The following is a 24,651-nucleotide window of genomic DNA, read 5'->3' on the forward strand; positions in this document are numbered from 1 at the left end:
ACCACGGGCGAAGCCGGGGCGGACCGCTAGTAAATAAATAAGTATGAGGTATTTTCGAACTTTTAATTCTGGCTCCAGTTTTAAAGAATAAGTATGCTGAAAATATTATACACTAGCTGCTCTGTGGTTTCACCCCCGTGGCTCCACTCCTGTTGGCCGTAGCGTGATGTTATATCCATACTAATATTATAAATGCGAAAGTAACTCTGTCTGTCTGTCTGTTACTCAATCACGCCTAAACTACTGAACCAATTTGCATGTAATTTGGCATGGAGATATTTTGATACCCGAGAAAGGACATAGGCTACCTTTTATTGCGAAATATGTACCACGGGCGAAGCCGGGGCGGACCTCTAGTAGCCTATATATAACCTTCCTCGATAAATGGGCTATCTAACACCGAAATAATTTTTCAACTCGGACCAGTATTACCTACCCGAGATTATCGCGTTCAAACAAACAAACAAACAAACTCTTCAGCTTTATAATATTAGTATAGAGAAAAAATATTAAAAATCTATCAAACAACAACCAAAAACTATAATATTATCACATTGATAACAAATTATTCACATTTAGATTGCTTTCTTCTTATCTAGTGTTATTTAATTGATGCCCATGATGATCCTAATGTTCAGATAAAATTCATATTATCATAGATATTATAACTTCAAAGTTATCAAAATGTGGTACATGTTTACGTTTTCTCTACATAAGGACCATCCTCGTACTTCAAGGAATATAATAAAAAAAGAATTATCGAAATCGGTTCAGCCGTTCTCGAGTTATGCGCTTACCAACACATTTTGCGATTCATTTTTATACAGGGTGTCCCAAAAAGTAGTGATGAACGGAAGCTGGGAGGTAGAGGACCAAGAGGGCTATCCGAATCACCCCCATGTGTGTTATGCGATTTTTCGTATTTTCGGAGTTATTACATTTTTTCAATTTTTCATCTATCGCCGAGTACGATGAGATTTTTATTTATGGTGACGTGAATTATTGCGCTAGATGCTTGATTTTTTTTGTGTGCTAAGCTGAATGATAGGCCAATTCAGTATGGTAACATTTACTATCGTTAGATCTTCGAATGGAATAAAAAAAAGAATTAAATGCCAAGAAAGATAAAATTACCCAGTATATTCATAACTTCAAAGGCCCATAAAAAAATAAAATCACATAAAAAGGTTTTCCATTTGGCTTTTAAAAACTTGCTCTATCGATCAGGTAGCCACCATAAAAATTTCATTTTATTATTCTGAAGGCTTCAATCGAAAAATTGAAATCTAAATGTGGTAAGTGCAAAATTTTTATTAACATGATGATCATTAAAACCAATAAATAGGTGTTTAATTACCAGAATTTTTTTAAATAGCCCCGCTGTTGCTCAGTGCAAGTGCGACATCACCGTAAAAAGTTGTCTTTTAAATGTCTGAATGCTTTTTTATCATTTTTAATGGTTTCTTCTGCTACTATGAATTTCCGGGTTATTTCGTCCAAATTGGGGCATTCTCTCAAGTAGCCGAGGTCTTTTTAGTATCCCCATTGAAAAAAAATCAATGGGGTTTATTCGAGGGACCGTGGAGGCCAGGCTTTAAAGCAGGCGTCACCGGCGCATGCGCAGGCTGCAACGACCAATCCATCTTTCAGGGTATTTTTGCCCTTTAGCCTGGCCTCCACGGTCTCCGGACATAAATCCTATTGAATTTTTTCCGTGGGGATACTACAAAGACGAGAGACTGCCACAATTTGGGGAAATTCATAGTAGCAGAAGAAACCATTAAAAATGATAAAAGAGCATTCAGACATTAAAAAGACAACTTTTTACGGTGATGTCGCACTTGCATTGAGCAATAGCGGGGCTATTTAAAAAAAAATCATTTTTAAACACCTATTTATTGGTTTTAATAATCATCATGTTAATAAAAATTTTGCACTTACCACATTTAGATTTCAATTTTTCGATTGAAGCCTTCAGAATAATAAAATGAAATTTTTAGGGTAGCTACCTGATCGATAGAGCAAGTTTTTAAAAGCCAAATGGAAAACCTTTTTTATGTGATTTTATTTTTTTATGGGCCCTTGAAGTTATGAACATACTGGGTAATTTTATCTTTCATAGTATTTAATTCTTTTTTTTATTCCATTCGAAGATCTAACGATAGTAAATGTTACCATACTGAATTGGCCTATCTTTCAGCTTAGCACACAAAAAAAAAACAAGCATCTAGCGCAATAATTCACGTCACCATAAATAAAAATCTCATCGTACTCGGCGATAGATGAAAAATTGAAAAAAATGTAATAACTCCGAAAATACGAAAAATCGCATAACACACATGGGGGTGATTCGAATAGCCCTCTAAGTCCTCTACCTCCCAGCTTCAGTATATCACTACTTTTTGGGACACCCTGTATATAAGAAAGATTATAAGAACCAATGATTTTATTACCGTATTCTGTAATAAAAAAAGAAAACAAAAAAAGCCTATTGTTTCTTACAAAAAGTTACATACTAGTACACGCAAAAAATATTTCTGTGAAAGTCCAATAGTTAAATATTTTTATCTTCCAAATAGCTCTTCAGAATTCAAGTATGTACCTAGTTTTGTCTAATAATAATTTATCTAATCTATTTTAAACAGATTTACTGATAAGTCTTTGAATTTTTGGCAGCAAATCTATTATTCAATACAATATAACTGTAGGTATATTATATTATTATGATGATTAATATCGCCTTCATATATTTTTAAATTTTTGGTACTGTATTGAATTGTAGGAATGTAAACGAAATCTCTTAGTTTTCCGGTTTCTGAATTGAGAATTGATTTGATTAAGGTCTGGGAAAGCTTGGGTTACATACCGCCGACTATATCTCCCGTTAAATATGCAAGTACGTACGCGCATTAGGCGGCCAGTGGGTTTGAAATCAATAAATAATTGAGTGGACCAGAAATGACACCATTTTTGACGTGACAACGTCTTATAATTCAATAGCCGGCTTCACGCACGAAAAAACATGACACATGCGGCGTTACTTCGCTCTGAGGCGTTCCATGTAAGGCTTGAAGTGCAAGCGAGAGCGCGGAACGAGCGACAAAGAAGCACAATCGGCCGTTGTCACGTTCAACTATTGTCAGTAAACCGACTTTACAGACAACCAATTTTTTTTATTACCACAGAAGACAATTCCAAAAAAACCATCAAAGTGACATTGACATGTTGCGATATTTTTAGCTTTCGTGCGTATTAACATAATCCTTGTGTTCTTTTATAAGATACACTATCAACTCTTGCGCATGTACCACCGGCCAATCACGTTCCACTATCCTTCGTGCGTATTTAAATTCACAATATCAATATTGTATTGACGCAATTTGTAATGATATTGGTAATATCTTGGATACCATCAAATCATTATTATCTTAATCTAATTTAATTAGTAAATACTATGTTAGTACCTCAATATTTTATTGTACTTTTTGCATTTTACTTATGTATTTTGTGCAGAACATCGGATAAGAGAAATGTGTTCAGCAGAAACGAGAATCATGTTTGCTTTGATGCGAACTGTCAATTGTTCGTTTCTAGAAATTTCTATTGCTTATAGATGGAACATGAGTTAAGTTGAAACGATTCTAAATGTGTCGTTAGTGATTCCAACAACTGCAGTGGGTGCTTTCATATGTTATTGGAAAATAACTATTTATGGATTTTCTTATAGTCGAATTAATATTGTCTTTTCTTGTGTCGAATCAGGAATTTTGGGTCAAGCTGTTTCAGCACGTCCATATAGGAGGGAAATGAATTAAGAATATAATTTATTATTTTATGCATCTACCCTCAACGTTTCGTGGAAGTCCTATTCCGGGGGTTTACCATGACGTCTTATAGTATTACTAGCGGTCTGCCCCGGCTTCGCCTCTGGTACCTACATGTTTAAACTATCCTATCTCTCAAGTTGGATCGAACTGCACATGGTGTGCGAATTTTATTATAATCGTTTAAGTGGTTTAGCAGTCCATTGAGGACAAACATTGTGACACGAGATTTTATATTAAGATTTTCAGTGATGGTACTAGACGACCTATATAGCGCTGTCATATTTCCACACTGGAAGTATTACTGCTTTAACACAATATGATACGGGGGCTGATCAGCTCTATCACCACATCTTCCCTTTTATCTGATTCCTCTGGTCATTCCAAAATATTTGAAAATCAGCTAAGCGAATATTATCAATTGATTTTGCTTGCGTATTTTATGCATAATCTTGCTAGAAAATAAATATGTGTAAATTCTAACGCCTCTTTACACGACTAATGGTACATACTAAGAGTTTTAATCTCGTGCATTCTAGCACGTTTCTCGATTACTGTGATAAATAATATGCTATGCTAGCTCGATTCCTTAGGCGCGGGTCAAACACAAGCGGCGCGGCTTTGGAAAGGCGTAGAGACGGCACGCCACGGCTGTGCCACGGTTGCGCCGCCTTTCTAAAGTTCTTTCATACAAAATGTAGAAGAAGGACGTGGTGCAAAACAGATTGAAGAGGTGCGCTTATGGCACGCCCGCGCCCGCGCCGCTTGTGTTTCACCCGCGCCTTACTTTCGCATAAATAACCCTACCGATATAAAAACTCTGTAGTTTATAAGAGTAAAGAAGAATTAACCAGCCATTAATTTTTCCAGGTGCATATAGGTGATTTCGTACATTATTCCTTCCACAACTGCAAGTCGTTGCAAAAGATTGAAAGCATTGAAACCAATTGCGAGTGTACTCCATTTTATTTTCCAATCAAAGGTAAGTATGCTTAAGTTAAGTTAAGTGCAAGTTTAATTAATCAGTTACATGTTTTCATCCTGCTAGAATAGAGAGTAACATAATATTGTAAAAATTAATACAGTCTATTATTAGCTCATGAAGTGTACAAAAAGACGGCGGACAACCTGATTTGCAACTAGTGGTTCGCCCCGGCTTCGTCCGTGGTACATATTTCGCAATAAAAGGTAGCCTATGTCCTTTCTCGGGTATCAAAATATCTCCATACCAAATTTCATGCAAATTGGTTCAGTAGTTTAGGCGTGATTGAGTAACAGACAGACAGACAGAGTTACTTTCGCATTTATAATATTAGTATGGATTATACAATGTATAATATAATGCCTTATCTTATTTATTATTCAAGGGTACAAAGTATATATACGTTAAATACAATCAAATTCAGCTTTACATAAGCTAATACCAGGATTATGACAGCTCCTTTACATGGGAATTAAAAGTAGAGAAATACATTTCTGCATATGCCATCTGCAGATGTAATTAGTTTCTGTTTGTGGTCGACGAAAATATTAAAGAGAGTAATTACATATGTAATATTGAGTCTGTGCTGCTACTGAACCCCGCAGATTACTTCGTAATTGATCATTGCATGGTTCTGCAATTTACGTTCCTATTTAGGATGTATATAAAATTTGGTGATTGAAAATGATATTACTTAGGTATTGATATCTCTTTAAGATGAAATAAAAAATTGAACTTGCCCTTTAAAAAATAACAAAAAGAACATTCTTTGAAAATGTATAGTGCTACAAAAGCTCTGTAAGAATCTTTAAAATGCGAGAGAGTGTTATTTGATCCGGTTACGATGTCCCTTTGTAAAATAATTTTACATTTTAGCCCATTGCAATAACTGAAACTATAACTAAGATAAATAAAACTTAAATCGCCTAAGCACTTCATTATCTGACGATAACTAGGAATTAGAAAAATCAGCCTGGAAAATTATAAGACTTCGTTCGTAATTTCCCTGAACCAAAGAAGGTTTTTTGCGCATCCGCGAACTTTATTTAACACCCACGCCCGTCTGGCATCCAAGGGCCAAAATATCCTTGTAGCAATAACAAAGAAAAAAAATATCAAAAAGACATTGACATCAAATCACTAACCATCAACCAAAGATGCAGTGCGGTAAGCTATGTCATCTTGCGCACTTGTTTTTGATAATATCTCTCTCATTGAAATCTTCCGAGGAGATTTTGTTTTTTATAACCGATAACATTAGTTTGTTATCAACACTATGTTCAGGAAATACGTGCAGTATCACGTATCTTTGACTAATTTGAAGGCTATCAAATATATCAGACAGATTTATCCAGATAATTGGAGATTAATTAACGACGGAACAATTATTCTGGAAAATTCTATGCCGGGCAATATTGTTTGAAACGTTTTATTAGGCGGTGTCCACAGAGCGAGCAGCTTCGCGAATCAAATGCTGACAAGCACACGTCATTTACCTCAGCTGAACTACTGATCGCACCGACTGGAGCGTTTAGAATATCGCTCAGGACCAACACAATTCACAAAAAAAAATCGCCAACAACAGCTTTCAGTTAGCTGACGGATCAGCCCCCCTAGTCAAGTGGCTTTCTGTTAGCGTAGCGTTCAATAGAATAGACTACGAATGTATGAGATTGACGTAGGTTGTAGATAAACGCTACGCTACGCTAACAGAAAGCCACTTGACTAGGGGGGCAGACGATCAAAATTAACCGAACAGTCGTTTGTGCCGTTTGTGTAGTGACATTCTTATCCTGCTTTCTAATGACATTACTTCACGAGGCTGCTCTCTCTATAAAAAATATAAAGTTTGAAATAATAATTATGCCAGTTCACAACTGCCATAAACATAATAAGCACAGATCACAGAAACTGATCTCTATGATAATAAGCATTTTTTTTATCAATTTTAAACTATCGATTTTTACTCTAAAAGATTTTTTGAACTAAAGACCAAGAATCTGATTTATATTATCTACTAATTTATAAATTTGATCTTAACTAAAAATAATTAAATTTTTATTTTACAGAGAAGATGCGACCTTGCAATTTTTACGATATGAATTGTATTCGCCAAGTTGCAGGTAAAATAAGTATAAGTGTATTGAATTAAAATACTAATAGTGTTAACCAATTATTTATCATAAAGGAAACAATGAAGTGGCCATGATGTTTATAGAAAAAAAAAAACAAATACGTCAATTTTTTATTGTAAATTTGAACCGATACCCAAAACTTTATTTACAAAAAAGTTGTGTTGGAACGTTATATATAGGTACATAAACTTATTTTTTAAAACATTCACGACAACTCAGTAAATATTTTCATTGCATCCAATAGTTTTTTATATAAAATCGATACAAGAAACGTGAAAAGGAATTTAATCAAATTCCCTCTAGTGGTCACATGCCTTAATAACAAACTTACCAAACTGTATTTTCTGCCAAATGCAGTACCTTTGACTGAAAACTTATAATTAAGCATTTTGTATTCAAATAGGAATATATTTACTAAAAACTAGCTTGTTTTGAATTACGTAAGAATCGATTTCAGCCATTTTAAAGGATTTGAGAGCTTTGTATATGCTTTAAATGGAACTCACTGAATTATTTATTCGATACGTGGTTCGTGTGTATGAATTTATTAATTGATTTACATATTGAGTTCGTAGCATGTATTTGTAATCGCAGGTAAAATGTAATATCCATATTGTTGGATATTACATTGAAAACAAATTATTCAGTCCACGTTTGTTCTGTATTTATATTCTATACTAGCTGCGCCCCGCGGTTTCACCCGCGTGGTCCCGCTCCTGTTGGTCTTAGTGTGATGATATATAGCCTATAACCTTCCTCGATAAATGGGCTATCTAACACCGAAAGAATTTTTCAAATCGGACCAGTAGATCCTGAGATTAGCGCGTTCAAACAAACAAACAAACAAACTCTTCAGCTTTATAATATTAGTACCTATAGATTATTAATTTAGAACCAGGCATTCGGATAATATTATGTGACCGCACTTGGCCAGCGTGGTGGATTATGGCCTGAACACTCATAGGAGGCCCGTGTGCCAGCAGTGGGAAGATAATACATATTATAATATTAATATAATAATCATTTTGTAAAAATAAACTCGTATAATTTATACCTTCAATTTAGCATAACAGTGACTTAAGCATTTTTTTTCTTGACACTAAGGAAGCGCTTGGCCACAATCTCGCCTGATGTTAAGCTATGATGGGGTCTAAGATGGTACGCGCTTCCCTAGAAGGAACGTACACTATTTTCTTGAAGACGTAACTCTTTTAAACTAACCAATACTTCCCATGATTGTTAAGCCCCATCACAGAACCTATTGAAAATATAATTCAGATTAAGATTGGTAAAAGACCAAGACCAGACCTTTTCTTTTACCAACCTGTATCGTTAACTTTTGATAAATATGCATGTACGATTGAATATTTATTATAGATAACCAGACGGAAGAAGTTGGTTTGTCAATACAGAATTCTATAGAATGTCTGCCAGAATGTGAACATTTTGACTATCCGTTGGAGACAGCGTTTGGCGAAATGAGCAACAATGTGCCGCTTGGTGGACTTACGTTTTTGTACGTAAAATCATTTCATGTTTGCCCCTAATTGTTTATAAATAAGATTGAAAATAAAAATTATTAGCTCATTAAATTGATTTAATATTGTGATATGTTTGTTCTATTTTATAATAGGTGGTATTTCAGCAGTGATGATAAAAAAATTAAGTACATATAATTATGTTTCATAGAAATTGACATTCTTAATTAAATCCACGACCCACGTGTCATCATAAGTTAAAATTAGGTACATTTTATTCTATAGGTACATAGCTTGTCAACTTCTTATTAAAGTTGATATGTATTTGGAATTTTATTAACAAGTTTGAATACCTATTATGGAAAATTTTATAATTGTTTATTTGTGTAAAGAGCTATTCACATCAAATTAAAAACTTTCGTATAGAAGCTGTTGTCTTATATAAATCTGATCTCTATTCAATGGTGATTTTATGCGAACCTAATAGGTAGATACTTTATCCAGACTTAGTTATTACTGCATTTTGATCTTTATGTTTCCCTTCAAAAGTTTATTATAAGTACCTTGCATACATAGTCTTTGAGTTACTGAATGGCTAGTCTTCAAATTACTTACAATTATTAAAAAAAAAAACTAAAGTATTTATCGTATCAAGTTAATTCGTGTGTATTTATTTCAGCGAAAATATTGACTTGGAAAATAAATCAGTTTTGAACGTGTTCTTCAATGATTTAGTTTCTACGAGGTACAGACGGGATGTTAACTTCAATTGGCAGAATTTACTCGGTAAGGGTTTCTTTATACTCCATATAAAATCATAATAAATTGACACAGTTATTTTTATTATATATCTAATTGTCTATGCCATGTTTATTTAAATCACGGCTTCTTTAAACAAGTCAATAACTGCGTTAAAAACAACCGACTTCAAACTTGCACTTGCAACATTTACAAATACAGACAAAAATGCTCATAAAATAAAAACTACTGGGCCTATCCGAATAAAATTTTTATGGGACCAATTCGACACCATCCCACATCGAACAAAAAAAGAATCACGTAAATCGGTTCAGAAACCACGGAGTAATCGGTGTACATACATAAAAAAAAACATACCAGCCGAATTGATAACCTCCTCCTTTTTTTTGAAGTCGGTTAAGACGATACACAAAAAAAAATCCACTGCTTGGCGGGCGGAGTCTAATAGCTTGCTATCGCGAACGCCGGTGTGCGCGAAGTCATTCATTGCAAACTCGCCGCGCTGCCGCTGGCCGACTCGGGACAAACATGTATGGAGTCGTCATACAGTTATAATATTGTTATACATTTATTCAATTGTTGATTTATTGGTTTTATTTTCTTGCTTATAAACAAATAATCTTCTTTCCAACAACTACTTAGACATTATTAATAATTATTATTATTTCGTAATGTTTACTTTATTACAAAATAATACAGGTTATAAATAATCTGTAAAATAACAAAAAATATTGTTACTCTGAAAAAATGAAATGGTACTCAATAACGCGGACTACTGAATTGATTTAAGGTTGATGTTCCGACCGTCCCTCCATACATTTTTGATTACCTCTAAACACTTAACACAGACACTATTTCTTTAAAACTAATCATTTTATCACTTCTCTATAATGAAATGTGTGCGCGTTCGACCTTTTTAATCAATAATTTACAATATTTACTTAGAAAAACAACAGTAAAATACCGGAAAAATTTGACACTTCTACAGTAGTGTGCGTGACTTTTGCCAAGCGAAACACGACATAAAGCACGACATCTAGCGCATAGACTATATACTTATTACAGATCTAGCGCGTCAATGTCTAAACGAAAGGCGATGTTTAGACATTGACGCGCTAGATGTCGTGCATTCGCGTTCGTTATCTTATGCATAATGAGCATAATTCTAATAAATCAAAGTTCTGTGTAAAAATTGAGTAATTTCATTTCCAATCGTTCAAAGAAAATAACAATAAAATAAAATAAAACTAATGACCTTAGAAACTATGTTTTTTTTTATTTATTACTCATTATTGTTCGTCCGTCGTAGGTCTGTAAACTGTATTGTACACTGAAGGTAAATGGTACTGTAGGTACTTTAGTTCGGCGTCGTCGCTCGTCGGCTTGATATAAAATTACATTCTTGATTTCATTGACACGCGCTATGATTTGCGCGCGGAATTTCTTGTGTTGTGAATTTATTTTTGTATGCTATGCATTTTAATTGATTCAAATTGCAATGTTTCTCTAGTATGCATTTGAGACTATATTGTAAATTGTAATAATTGATCGTGGGTATAGTAATTAATTATTCTAATAACGCAATTAGTAATATATGTATTTTCGGTGGGATTCAAAACAAAAAATTGGCCCGTGATTTTTATGAAATTTCACCACATTGCAAATCACATCAATCATAGTTCATACACATGTATGACGAAAGTGATTAGTATTGTGGCTAACATTGACTCATCAGTTCATCACTGAAACCAGTGATAAATCAGTACCTATATCATATTGTGTTTGAATATTTTTAAACAATGATATAAGTATACAATTATTATAAATCGGTAAACTATCAAAGTAATCACAAACTTGCAAACATTGGTAAAATGTCCAGTAGTTTATGAGCCTATTCATTACAATCAAACAAACAAACAAAGTTTTCCTCTTTATAATATTAGTGTAGACAAACAATATGAATACGATCACGAATGCAAATTCGGGGATTTTCTAATTATTGCTAAATAATAATTGAATTCGTTTTGAAATACTCTATAATTTTTAGTGTATAAATAGACATTTATAATGTGGTGCTCATTTTTTTTGTACTGCTAACGCTATTGTAGGTACCTATTTTCGTTGTTTTATTTCAAGTGAACACGGCCATACAATTTTGTCACGAGCCGCCTATGATTGTAGGTACTTTTGTTAGGCTCCTTCGTCGTCCGCGTCGGCTCGAAAGTTCTTGATTTCATTGTCACGCGCTATGATTTGCGCGCGGATTTTCTTGTGTTGTGAATTTATTTTTGTATTATTATTATTTTTTATTTATTTTTTTATTTTATTGATTCAAATAAAATATTTCACTAGTATGCATTTGAGACTATATTGTATTATGTAGGTATAATTTATCGTAGGTATAGTTATTCTTATAACGCAGTTATATTTTCGGTGGGACAATTTGACCCGTGATTTTTCTGAAATATCACCACGTTGCAAATCACATCAATCATACACACGTATGACGAAAGTATAGTGGCTATAATTGACTCATCAGTTCATCACTGAAACCAGTGATAAATCAGTACATATATCATATTTTATTGTGTTTGAATATTTTTTAAACAACGATATATACAATATTATTATAAATCGGTAAACTACCAAAGTACTTCCGAATTTTCAGACAGACAAACAAGTAGTTTGAACACGCAGTTTTCTTATACTAGTAGCAAAAATCAAAACCATAATATTATGTTTCCCTACTATATTTTACTAAAAGTCGAGTGCGTCGAAATCGTAAATAATAATATGTTTTTCACCTTCCTGGTTATTTTCCCATAGTAAATAGTGTTTTAGGTTTGTTGTTGTAGGTAGGAATAATAATAATTATTCTTACATGTTGGTTATGAAATGTATATTGAAATAATTTACTTTTACAAATCATTAGTGATATAAGTTTTGAGTGAAAATGCTTGGATCAGCATAATATTATATGGTACTTCAAATACATGTTTTGATAAAAAAAACAATAGTGTAATAAAATAAAACTGCGTTTTATTGTAATCAATGTTGACAATTTTAAATTCCAAAATTATTGATCAATAAAATAGTTTACACCAACAAATATAACTTTTATTTTTATAACAATCGTTCATAATATAAACCGTAGCAGGTGGCGTTTTGAAGTTCTGTCTACTCATACAGAAAAATGGAAAACTTGTTTTTTTTGTAAACAATTTATTACTCATGTTGTTTGGCAACTCGAAGCGTGGTCGTCCGTCGTAGGTACTTTTGTTCGGCGTCGCGTCGTCGTCCGCGTCGGCTTGATATAAAACATTCTTGATTTCATTGACACGCGCTATGATTTGCGCGCGGAATTTCTTGTGTTGTGAATTTATTTTTGTATGCTATGCATTTTAATTGAATCAAATTGCAATATTTCTCTAGTATGCATTTGAGACTATATTGTAATAATTGATCGTGGGTAGGTATAGTAATTAATTATTCTAATAACGCAATTATATTTTCGGTGGGATTCAAAACAAAAAATTGGCCCGTGATTTTTATGAAATTTCACCACATTGCAAATTATATATTATACAATTACAATTACAATTATTATAAATCGGTAAACTATCAAAGTAATTACAAACTTGCAAAATATGCTTTTCCGAATTTTCAGACAGACACACAATTTTATTAGTTTGTTTTAGCAAAGTAGGTACCTATACCTATACGCTTACGTCGCGCGTCGCGTCGTCGAAAACGGTGCGCCCAGAAACAAACATTTCAATTCAATTTTTCAATTCAATTTCAATTCAGTTACAATCATGTTACAATCCTTTTTTTGTTCCGTAATTTATTGTATTTATTCTAATACGATTTTTTTTATTCGTCGGCCAGTTCTACTAGGTATAAAAAGATAAAATTGAAATATAATTATTGTAGCGACAGCCATAGGTATTATGTTACTATGTTTTCGTAAATATGTTTTTCACCTTCCTGGTTATTTTCACATAATCTTATCTTATACATATATAAAAATGAATCGCAAAATGTGTTGGTAAGCGCATAACTCGAGAACGGCTGAACCGATTTCGATCATTCTTTTTTTATTTTATTCCTTGAAGTACGAGGATGGTTTTTATGTAGAGAAAACGTAAATATTATGTACCACGGGCGAAGCCGGGGTGGACCGCTAGTATATATATATATAAATGAATCGCAAAATGTGTTGGTAAGCGCATAACTCGAGAACGGCTGAACCGATTTCGATAATTCTTTTTTTATTATATTCCTTGAAGTACGAGGATGGTTCTTATGTAGAGAAAACGTAAACATGTACCACGGGCGAAGCCGGGGCGGACCGCTAGTCTTATATATAAAAATGAATCGCAAAATGTGTTGGTAAGCGCATAACTCGAGAACGGCTGAACCGATTTCGATAATTCTTTTTTTATTATATCCCTTGAAGTACGAGGATGGTTCTTATAGCTAGAGAGCTAGTTAGTTTAGTTTTAGTGCAGTGGCAGTGTAAATGTTGTTGTTGAGGTTATGTAAATTTAACACTTTAGTTAACTACCAAGATATAAAGAAATGAGGATAGGACACAATAAATATTGGTTGAGGTATTTATAAACTCATAATATACTTTTAAAAAAATCACGTTTTAATAAATTTCTAGAATTAAATTAGAACAGCTGATTCAAAATAGCCTAAAAAATCTTAATAATAATAATTACGCTTCACAGCAAGAAGAAATGTACCATATGTACCCGCACAAAGTCGATATTGTGTTGCCTACCGTTCGACTCAATGGCTAGGGTTGTAACTACCTTTAATAATTATTACCAAACTAATAAACCGAGTGATGCGAAATAACCATAATTCTTTTAGAGTTTGATAAAATGATCAGGCAGGTATTTTCTTTAATCCTCTGAATTCTCGGTTACTAAATTGTATCGTTGAAATTATTCTTAATCGCGTAAATTTAATAAATAATCATATGGAAAACACTTTTCATTTGTTTTTTTACTTTCACGCCCAACTACTATACAATAATTACGTTGTTTCGGTATTTTGACGAGAAAACGCAGGAAACATCCGTTGTATCATTTTAGATAGATTGTATATTTTGTATCTGTAGAATTGAAATCAAAGCTATGTATATGTTGTCTCCATTCTTTTCTTATCGGATTGTTGATCCCAATGCGAATGCGTCACTTAAATTTTATAAAAGACAATTAAGAACATCAAAAATAAAGTGATACGTAAATATTTCACAGTGCAATATATTATGTAATTAATAATAATTATATATTTATGAAAAAATAATTACATCAGATTTAATAATAGCAATTGTTTTGAATGTACATAATATGAATAAATGATTACATCATAATAGTAATAATCACAATTGTTTTATTTCCCATTTGTTGCAACCCTAGCATATTTTCATGTAGCAGCAGAAGTACCTACACTGGCGGCGCGGCGGCATCGTGCGACATCAAAGGCATTGCCTTACTAGGTAAGTTTATAATGACTCATTTCTTTTATTATATAATTTACGTTTTACTTTTACAGAATCCGATTCAATGGATTATGAAGACGAGTCACACAACGCCATACGATAGTGATGATGAATGAACATTTCAACATAAATGCATGCGTCAAGTCTGTAAAGTTTTGTTGTCTGCTGAAGTCTGTACGCAATGAAAATGTCTGCCGTTTCGAAAATAAGTTTTTAAGACCCTAATAAATAAAATATATGAATGGCAGATCTGGTCAAATACTTTCAAAATTGTATTTTTTTCAGCACTTTCATAAGTGTCTGCCAGAATGTTATCCGCGTGATAATGGTCTGCCATTGTTATTTTCCGATAGTAATAATAATCTATTTTCAAATATCAAAATGGCAGACGTGGTCAAATGGTTTCAAAGTTCGCCAAAAATTTCCACCTGTCTTACCTAAGCGCGCGCCCCGTCCACCACTCTGGGCTTAGTGACTCCTCATCTCATGTATAGTAGGTATAGGGGAATCAACACACAAAAATCCAGGTCTGGTCAAATACATACAGGTAGCTTTGCGCTAGCTCTCTAGCTATTACTTCTTATGGAGAGAAAACGTAAACATGTACCACGGGCGAAGCCGGGGCGGACCGCTAGTAAATAATAAAATAATAAATAGTGTATTAGATTTGTTATTGTATCTTGTATACCTACGAATAATTATTCTTACGTCTTGTTGGGAAATGTTCAAATACCTACCTATTGAAATAATTTACTGTTACAAATCATTAGTGTTATTAGTTTTGAGTGAATAGGCATGGATCAGAAATTCAGAATATAATATGCTACTAACTACTCAAATACATACATGTTTACACAACAAACACCACTGACCTCTATAACTATAAGTTATAGAGGTCAGTGACCGTCAGTGACAAACACTATGGATACCTACGCTCGCGAATGCAAATTCGGTGATTTACTAATTATTGATACCTAGTCATTGAATTCGTTTTGAAATAGCCTGTACTTTGTAATTTTTAGTGTTATAGACATTTATAAAATGTGGTGCTCATTTTTTTGTAATAAATCATCCCGAACGCTATTGTATTTTCGTTGTTTTATTTCAAGTGAACACCTATACAATTTTGTCACGAGCCGCCTCTGGCCTCTGGGTGAAATAAACAAGTCAAATGATTTTTGTTCTAATTGTATTTTGGTAGTAGTTTGTTTAGAATTTACATTACCATTGTTTAATTTTTATTTTGTATTTGTAGTAAAATAAAAAGATGAAAAACTTCATTAGGTATATTGTACGACACCTCACTCTGAATCGCGCTAGCGAAATTTTTTCGTTACAGAGCACATATACAACTTTCGGACAATCTTCATTGAGGCCGGCCGGCAAATCGAGTATGTCGAGAAACTTCACTTATTCGATGGAGGTATTCTACCTTCATTCCTCCACAGTTGTGGGACCCCGACGTGCATTGAACACGCAGCTTTCTGATACTAGTAGCTAAAATCAAAACCACAGATATGTCTGTGATCAAAACCATAATAATATTTTTACCTATTATTTTACTAAAAGTCGAGTGCATCGAAATCGTAAATATGTTTTTCACCTTCCTGGTTTTTTTTCCATAGTAAATAGTGTTTTTGATTTGTTGTTGTATGAATAATTATTCTTACTTGTTGGTTATGAAATGTATTTTGAAATAATTTACTTTTACAAATCATTAGTGATATTAGTTTTGAGTGAAAATGCTTGGATCAGCATAATATCATATTTGCTACTTCAAATACATGTTTTGATAAAAAAAAAACAATAGTGTAATGTAGGTAATAAAATAAAACTGCGTTTTATTGTAGGTAATCAATTTTGACATTATTTATTTCCCAAAATTACAATAAAATAGTTTACGCCAACAAATATAACTTTTATTTTTATAACAATCCTACTTCCTACTAATGCGAAAGTTCATACATGTTTCAAAAGAAAAACTTTTACTTTTACTATTATTTCAATTTATCCGGTTTAATTAAGACTTAATATTGATACATATGATCATTATAAATACAAATAGGAATTAACAATATAACGAATACGTGGCACAACTAAAATTTTACCGATACCACCCGTGGTCATTCTCCTTTGTGGGTCATTTGTAACAGGATGGCGGTTCTACAGCGAAAAAAGAAAAATGATGGTCAGAACGCTGATACCGGATACCTTAAGATACTGTAATATAAAATATTACTAGATTAGATAAAATATTATAGGTAGTATCTTCACCGTGTGTGACGCGCTTTACATTCACGCCATCTAGAGTTAAATCTTTATCATTTTTGTATACGTCTGTGTGTGTAAACGACCCTGTATGCAATGACAGATGTTAAAACGCATAATTTTACCGAATTGGGTGGATTTTAAGGCAATGATATAACATATTTCAATAAAATATAATATTCAGTAACCGCCATGACTATTCCTAGGTTTGATGACTATTCCAATTACGCAAAAACTCAAATAAACTAGAAATGTAGAATTCAGCGCCATCTAGCGGGATATTGGCTGGGAACAGATCGTTGCAATCACCTTAAATAGAATTTGATGCTGACGTAGATATTACATCATGCCCAGAAATGAAAGGTACTATTTCTGAAAGAAGTTATAAACCCTAATTCTTCTCAGTCAAAGTCAAGAGTGGAAGATATCACTAATACAGTAAAACTGAAGCCAAACTTTGGATGTTAATTTGTATATTTTTTTGTTAGTTGTTACTTAATCACGTCAAGACTACATTACCAATTTTGATAAAATATAGCTAATTGCCTGGATTTACACATAGGATACTTTTTATCCGAACTGAACACTTCTGTGGGATAAAACAGGATTCACGATATAACCTAATTCCACGCGGGCAAAGCCGCGGTCGGAATGATATTTTTTTAAATAAAAAAATTGTTTAAAAAAAACACAAAATATATTGACGCATGTATTTATTTTTTGCACTCTATTATAATTGTAATTATTCATTACAAATAATCAAAATAAAATAGCCAGAACAAAGTTAGGCCCTGGTAGGGTATAGGTAGGCAGGTACAGCAATGTGAGACGAACACTGGCTTATTTATACCAATAATAATGTATTATAAACATTAAATTAAGTTTACTTTCTAACAACAAAAATACATAATATTAGCTAATGTGAAAGCGAATCAACCAATCATCCCACAAAAATGAAATGTGCACACAAATATTCATCCAAATCGGTTCATGTCATTAGGAGGAGTGACTGCAGCGCCATCTTCCGGGCCCAATTGTGTTTCCAGATCACCCAGGAACTCAATTTAATATACTTACACAAAATTTTTCGAAATGAAAACTCACATTACTATGTAAATATGAATATAAACCTGTTTTAATACTAAGCAATTTCCGCACAGGTGTAGTAAGTATAAATGAAATAAATATCAACATCAAATTCTTTATACAACATACTTATCTACCACCTTCTAAGAAATGTAATTCTTGAAATTATTTCGTATTTTTTTAAATATAATACTACTCCATTGAGCTCCTGTTCCATATTATGTCCGCCATACTTCCACTAAGTTCACCATGATTTTTTATTTCTTTGCACTTTGTTGCTTTTTGCTAAAAATGGAATCATGCGATAAAACCAGTAGAACGTTGATAACATACATTTTTGACTGAATAAAGGTACTTACGAAGGAGTGGGTTCACATTGTGAACAATCAGTGGGTTTGTTTTCCTTCTGGATTCCGGATTTCTGAAAAGATTATCTATGCTATAAATGAAAAAATCTTACACATTCGTTATGTACTTAAAACAGGGGTACATATCAAACATCGTCTATAATACAATTATCATCAAATTTAAAATAAAACCAACTTACTTCATTAATTTGTTCCAATTGTAAGCATTCTTTTTCCTCCAACCTTTATGTTTCTTCTTCTTATTTTCTTTATTGTCCCCATTTGTCTCATTTTGTCTTATCGTGTTGTCACCCTTTTTTACGATTGCGCGAGCGACACAAGTTCCCCGTGTGACGGCCGTAGCGGGAATGACTCGTGCAGCGATCGGGGTAGGAAGGTACAGGGCGGCTCTCGCTATATTGGCTGGTCGCGCGCTAATTTCAAGTATTTCTTGTTTATTTCAAAACCATCGCATATTTCAAAATTCTAAATCGGTAGACGTATAGGTTGTATATTTTATAGTTAATATCCAAAAAGTCGTAACTTTACGTTTGTTATTTTGAAGATGCCAGAGATTATAAAAAAATAACAATGAGAACTTTGTATTTTTTTACTATCGAGAAAATATCATGGAATCATGTTTCTAAAACGGTAGACGTATTGTGTTACTATTGAACTTTCTTGTCAAGAATTTTCATCACGACGACTTTAATAATATAAAAATTACGAAGGTTTAAAAAGGGCCGTAAATGTTAGAAAAATTAATTCATCACCTTAAATATGTTCTATCAAATTGAAAAAAAAAAGATTTTTCGAAACTACCCCACTTTCAACAAACGTTTGGGAGATGGAATTAATATTACACTTGTATTTACAATTAACAACTTGTGTTATTGCATAATATATCTATTCAAATAGCACTCTTTGTTGTTATATCCTAATAACGAAAACGCAACGAAACAGAATATAATATTGGGCGCTAATGGACGTCCCTTTGTGCAAAGAACCCACGTATAGGACTATTTTTTGTTGTGTTCTTTAAAATTGGATTGGAGTGCTATAAATTTCGTTTCAAACGCCTCCTTGGTACAGTAGTTGACGCGTGAGCGTAGTACCGAGGGATCCTGGGTTCGATTCCTAAACATAAAGAAATTCAGGGACAATAGAAAAAAAATACACAAACGTCTAATACTATATTTAATTTATTGTATTGTCTGTTAGAATGAAACAATAAATTTCGTTATATAAGTAGGTAACTTACATAAAATTGGTAACTTATCAGCATGACGTCAATGAACAGACGCAAAAGATTGTACAAGATACAAGGCCTGATCGAAGTACGATAAATTGAGCCGACTTTGATATGGTTTGTTTTTAATTGTTATGCTAATTCGTCTTATCTCTGTGTTTCTTATTTAGGGAATAACCAAGGAATTTGCACCTCATATTTAATAATTAGATCGGTCATTGAATATACCTAATTGACAACATTTTATGAATTGATACATTTGTTATATTTCGAGTTTGAAATGAAAAATGTTATGTATATTTCTCTTTTAAGTAGAGAAATCTTCTAGTATCTGATTCTTTTCAATGCTAAATATATTCAGCAGATTTATTGATCCGGATTATTTAAAATTGCAACTGATATGATATTTATCATAAGGTTATTCCTAAGGACGTTTCTTGAGAGTCAACTGAATCCAACACAACATCACAGTTTTCTGTTTAGTTAATTTTTCGTATGTCTTGATAAAAGTTTGTGTAAGTGAATAATGTACTAACTAGCTTTACGTTAGTGACATGCGTATTTTTTTAATAAACATTTCTACCATCCAATTTACCTTTACAAATACACATAATATTACAAATTCTATTTTGGAAGGAGCTAATTTCTGTATTGCAAACTGCACTATTAGCTTCTTTTTATTCATCAAATAATAAAGGGCTCGGCACGATCACATGCCATGCCTTTTTAATTAAGCGTATTTAGATGGATTATGATATTCTTTGAGACATTTATCAATTATCATAATATATTAGCTATTTTACAAGAATAAAAATGATTCATATTTGCTTCCGTAGTAGATAAATTGATCTATCCTAATTCATTAAAATTAAAAGAATATGCCTATTTATTGTGTATACTTTTATGGTGAGTAGTAGATTAAGAAATAAAAATGCCTAGTTGTAGTTTTTTTATAGCTTTATAAAAATGTTCGAAACGTTGTGACTTAGGTACACAGAACATAAATAACTACTTCAATACAGTTACACAATAAAACCTTAGAATAAAACTAAATAAAACAATTTATGTTTACTAAATAAAACAATTTAAGTTTAAATTGCAAGGGAAAAATGTTGGTTTCTCTGTGTTCTTAAAGTCAAGATGTTCCACTTTAGATTCCAATACTATTTAGGAAAATATTTTTTTCAATTAGTCCATATAGACTATAGGAGTGTTAAGAAAAACATCATCAGTTTGGTTATCCAATGTACACATTAAAACCCTCACACATATTCTGCTAAAATGTTATATTTAATCTAACAAGATGGTTGTTAGCGAACTGAACATTACTATTTAGATAGCTATGGAAGTTTCAGGTACTGCTTCAAACAAATTTGTTGTGGGTAGCGCCTGTATATCAAAATAAGCTGTTACACAGAGGGCTTAAACTTTACAGGAATAACTAGTTATTTCAGTGAAGCAAACTTTAAAGCTGCAAGGGCGGTTTTATCTATATACATCTATACAAATATTATAAAGAGGAAAGGTTTGATTTTTTGTTTGTTTGTTTGTTTGTATGAATTGAATAGGCTCCGAAACTACTTGGCAGATTTGAAAAATTCTTTCACTGTTGGAAAGCTACATCATTTCTGAGTGACATAGGCTAGGTTTTATCCCGGAAATCCCACGGGAACGGGAACTATGCGGGTTTTTTTTTGAAAACGCGGGCGAAGCCGCAGGCGGAAAGCTAGTAAAGAATATATTTTACCATTGCTTCATGTTTTTGTATAGGTAATTGGCATTTTAAAAACTTCCAATGAAATATAAATATGGTGTAATAGTTCTTGCTATTTTCTGTGAATTCAATTCAATCAGTACGCTATACTTTGAAAATGGACTACTCATGCATAATCTACGGCATCTAAAATTATCACGGTTCAATTCACAAATATTTTCAAGATCTGAATCGATTTCAGTGAAGCCGATAGCGATGGTAGTGAGTATTGACGACATTTGAGCTGTGGCTTCTTATCGAATAATACAATCTCGTGAGAACATTGATAGGATTTTGAGTGACAGAAATCACGTATGAGTAATGCTTAATGTTTAAATCACAGTATTACAATATCTATACAGTACGGTGACGAATGTACTTGTGCAGAGAAACAGAGGGGAAATGGCGGGGGGTCTGGCGACGCGGGCAGCGTACCGCAAACACGCTTAGTTTGCATTACCTAGCGCGAAAGGACGACGCGACGATCCCAATGCTAATGGATTATCTACTTAGTTAAATTTTATAATAGAAAATTAAGAACATCCAAAAATAAAGTGTCACGTAAATATTTAGCAGTGCACTGTGCAATACATGTAATTATATATAAAAGAAAACAAATAAGTACATCAGATTTAATAATCGAAATGATTTTGAATGTACTTATACATAAATAGTTACATCATAATAGTTTTATTTCCCATTTGTTGCAACTCTTGCATATTTTCGTGTGGCAGCGTAAGTACCTACACTGGCGGAGACATCGCGCGACATGAAAGGCGTTGCCTTACAGCTGTAGGAAATAATATTGTAATACTGTGGTTTAAATTGTACCGCAACCTGGCTTTTTGGTTAGGTTTGATTTGTCTCTATTATTCATTAATTAATCCATTGTGTTATGTCATTGTTAGAATATTATGTTTTCATATTTTTGATTTATTATTAAGTTAGTAATAAAAATATGACAAAACAATTCAAAAACTAATATATTATTGAAACAATTGCATATCTTATAGCGGTTTTTTTTCTTTATAGTCTTTTTAAGTTGCGTGAAATCAATTGTTGATTATCTTATTGTTATTTTTTTACTTATAAAAATATCATACGTTTAATAGCTTACATGTGTTTTAATATATATAAAAATTAGCATTCATAAGAATTCTGTTTTCATTACAGCTGCATTTGGAGGTCTCTTAAGCCTGATGCTTGGCTTCACCCTAATATCTGGTTTCGATTTCTTTATATTCCTAATATCTTGTTTTGTATACGATTGTAAGATCACCAATGTTTCGACCAACCGGACAGAGCCAAAGAATGTAATAAATATTGAAGAGAAACGTAATTGGCCCAACAAATTGTATTCGAAGCGATATTGAAAAATGGAAGAGTAACGATGGATATTGACTCAATAAAGTTTTGATTCTATTTTGTGTTTTATTTCAATTTCTAGTAGTTCCATATTAAACGTGTTAGAAGTGTTTTCATATGAGAATTGAGAAACACATTATAAAGTATTGAAATATTTATTGATAGGGTGGTGTACTAGTTTACATCAAATCTATTCGGCCTATTGTAAAAATTTTATTGTAAAAATTTTAACTCATGCTAAAAGAAGTTGATGATATATTGATAAATATTTAAAGGATTTAAAAAATCTCTACATAGTATAAAACAAACTCGCTTTCTCTGTCCCTATTTCCCTATGTCCCTTTTTAAGCTTAAATCTTTAAAACTACGCAACGGGTTTTGATGTGGTTTTTTTAATAGATAGAGTGATTCGACAAAGCGGGGAAGGCAAAGAGGAAGGTTTTAGACAAAGCGGGCGAAGCCGGGGGCAGTAAGCTAGTATAGAATATGATGGTATCTTAGTATATTAGTATATTAGTTTACAATTTCGACTATAGATCAACATGTGACAGGTTCGAATCCTGAGTACTTATACATATTTTTATGAGATTTTTCAGTAATCTGTTTCCTCAGGGAAAGGGCGCTGTGTTATCTCGAGCCGCTCTCAGTAGCGGGGTTGCGGGTTTACAAATAATCCGCGGCCCCTCGGCATAACAGCATGGTCCTGCGATAGTACAGCGGCTGTGTAAACTTGCTCATTCAATATTGCAATTATTGTAATACTTCTAGCGCAGCTAGGATCAAGTGACCCAGAAACAATTTACATAGTTTTCTTATAGCACTGGATATTCTATAAAATCAAAGATACTGTATATGAATAATTAACAATTTTTTCTATTGTTAAAATGATACCTACTTTTCATGCTTAGTTTGTATATAATAGTGGGGTATTCAATTTTGAAAAAAGGGTTAAAGTTAATTTCAAGTTAAATCTAAACAAAAGTCGATATATTCCCGAATAGGGGTCCACTTACCCAAAGGAAGAACAGGCCAGATGAAGGTAGTAAGGGGAAATATAAAACATAGTTGTACATAGTTGAAGGTTCTAGAAAAGTATCACACACTACTAAGAGTTGAATGTAAACCTGAACCTTTCATAGTTGAAACAAAACTACTTTGGTGGTCTCTGATTTCATATATTTATACTTATTTGGTAGGTAACCTATTTACAACAAATATTATGTAATTTACAAAACATCCATACTAATATACATATTATAATAAAAAAAAAAAGAGTTTATTTTCTCACATTGGTTACATTAAATAAGTACACATTTCCCCTACATATAAATAAGTGTGAGACTGGAATTATAAATGCGAAAGTAACTCTGTCTGTCTGTCTGTTACTCAATCACGCCTAAACTAATGAACTCATTTTCATGAAATTTGGTATGGAGATATTTTGATACCCGAGAAAGGACATAGGCTACTTTTTATCCCGGGAAAATGACGCTATCCCACGGGAACGGGAACTATGCGGGTTTTTCTTTGACTGCGCGCGCGGAAACAGGCGGAAACCTAGTTCACAATAAATACAATATTGACAAATAGGGAAGTTCATTAATAATAATTAGACCTATTAGATCGTTTTGACATCCTCGCGCCCTTTCGCATTTTGCGCTCGCTCTTCTTAGGCGCGGGTCAAATGCAAGCGGCGCGGGCGCGGGCGTGCCATAACTCATAAGCGCACCTCTTCAATCTGTTTTGCACCACGTACTTCTTCTACATTTTGTATGAAAAAAAAAGATCTTTGGAAAGGCGTCGAGAAGGCACGCCACGGTTGCGCCGGCAGCACGCCCGAGGCGCGCAGCACGCCCGAGGCGCGCCGCGCCGCTTCCTTAAAAGTCGATG

At 33.1% G+C, this 24,651-nt stretch overlaps 1 protein-coding gene and 1 long non-coding RNA gene across 2 annotated transcripts in view; one reads left to right on the forward strand and one right to left on the reverse strand.

Annotated features, from left to right (window-relative positions):
- The window catches only part of LOC149910909 (sodium channel protein Nach-like), a 37,203-nt gene extending 14,434 nt beyond the window's left edge, over positions 1 to 22,769 (forward strand). Inside the window, exons 7-11 of the mRNA XM_090103526.1 lie at positions 4,695 to 4,806; positions 6,876 to 6,929; positions 8,319 to 8,457; positions 9,099 to 9,205; positions 22,570 to 22,769. Coding sequence (XP_089959652.1) covers positions 4,695 to 4,806; positions 6,876 to 6,929; positions 8,319 to 8,457; positions 9,099 to 9,205; positions 22,570 to 22,769 — 612 coding nt within the window. The remainder of the gene's footprint in view (positions 1 to 4,694; positions 4,807 to 6,875; positions 6,930 to 8,318; positions 8,458 to 9,098; positions 9,206 to 22,569) is intronic.
- On the reverse strand, positions 17,426 to 18,960 carry LOC149910910 (uncharacterized). The gene is made up of 3 exons (XR_016458652.1): positions 18,595 to 18,960; positions 18,407 to 18,468; positions 17,426 to 18,332 (listed from the first exon to the last, which is right to left on the reverse strand). It is a non-coding gene; the product is annotated as an uncharacterized LOC149910910 (long non-coding RNA).
- Positions 22,770 to 24,651: the final 1,882 nt, after the last annotated feature.

This window comes from Colias eurytheme, chromosome 1 (assembly GCF_061535395.1).
Source record: "Colias eurytheme isolate Ceu_HAF_F1 chromosome 1, ilColEury1 Martin Lab GWU primary, whole genome shotgun sequence".
Lineage (NCBI taxonomy): Eukaryota > Metazoa > Arthropoda > Insecta > Lepidoptera > Pieridae > Colias > Colias eurytheme.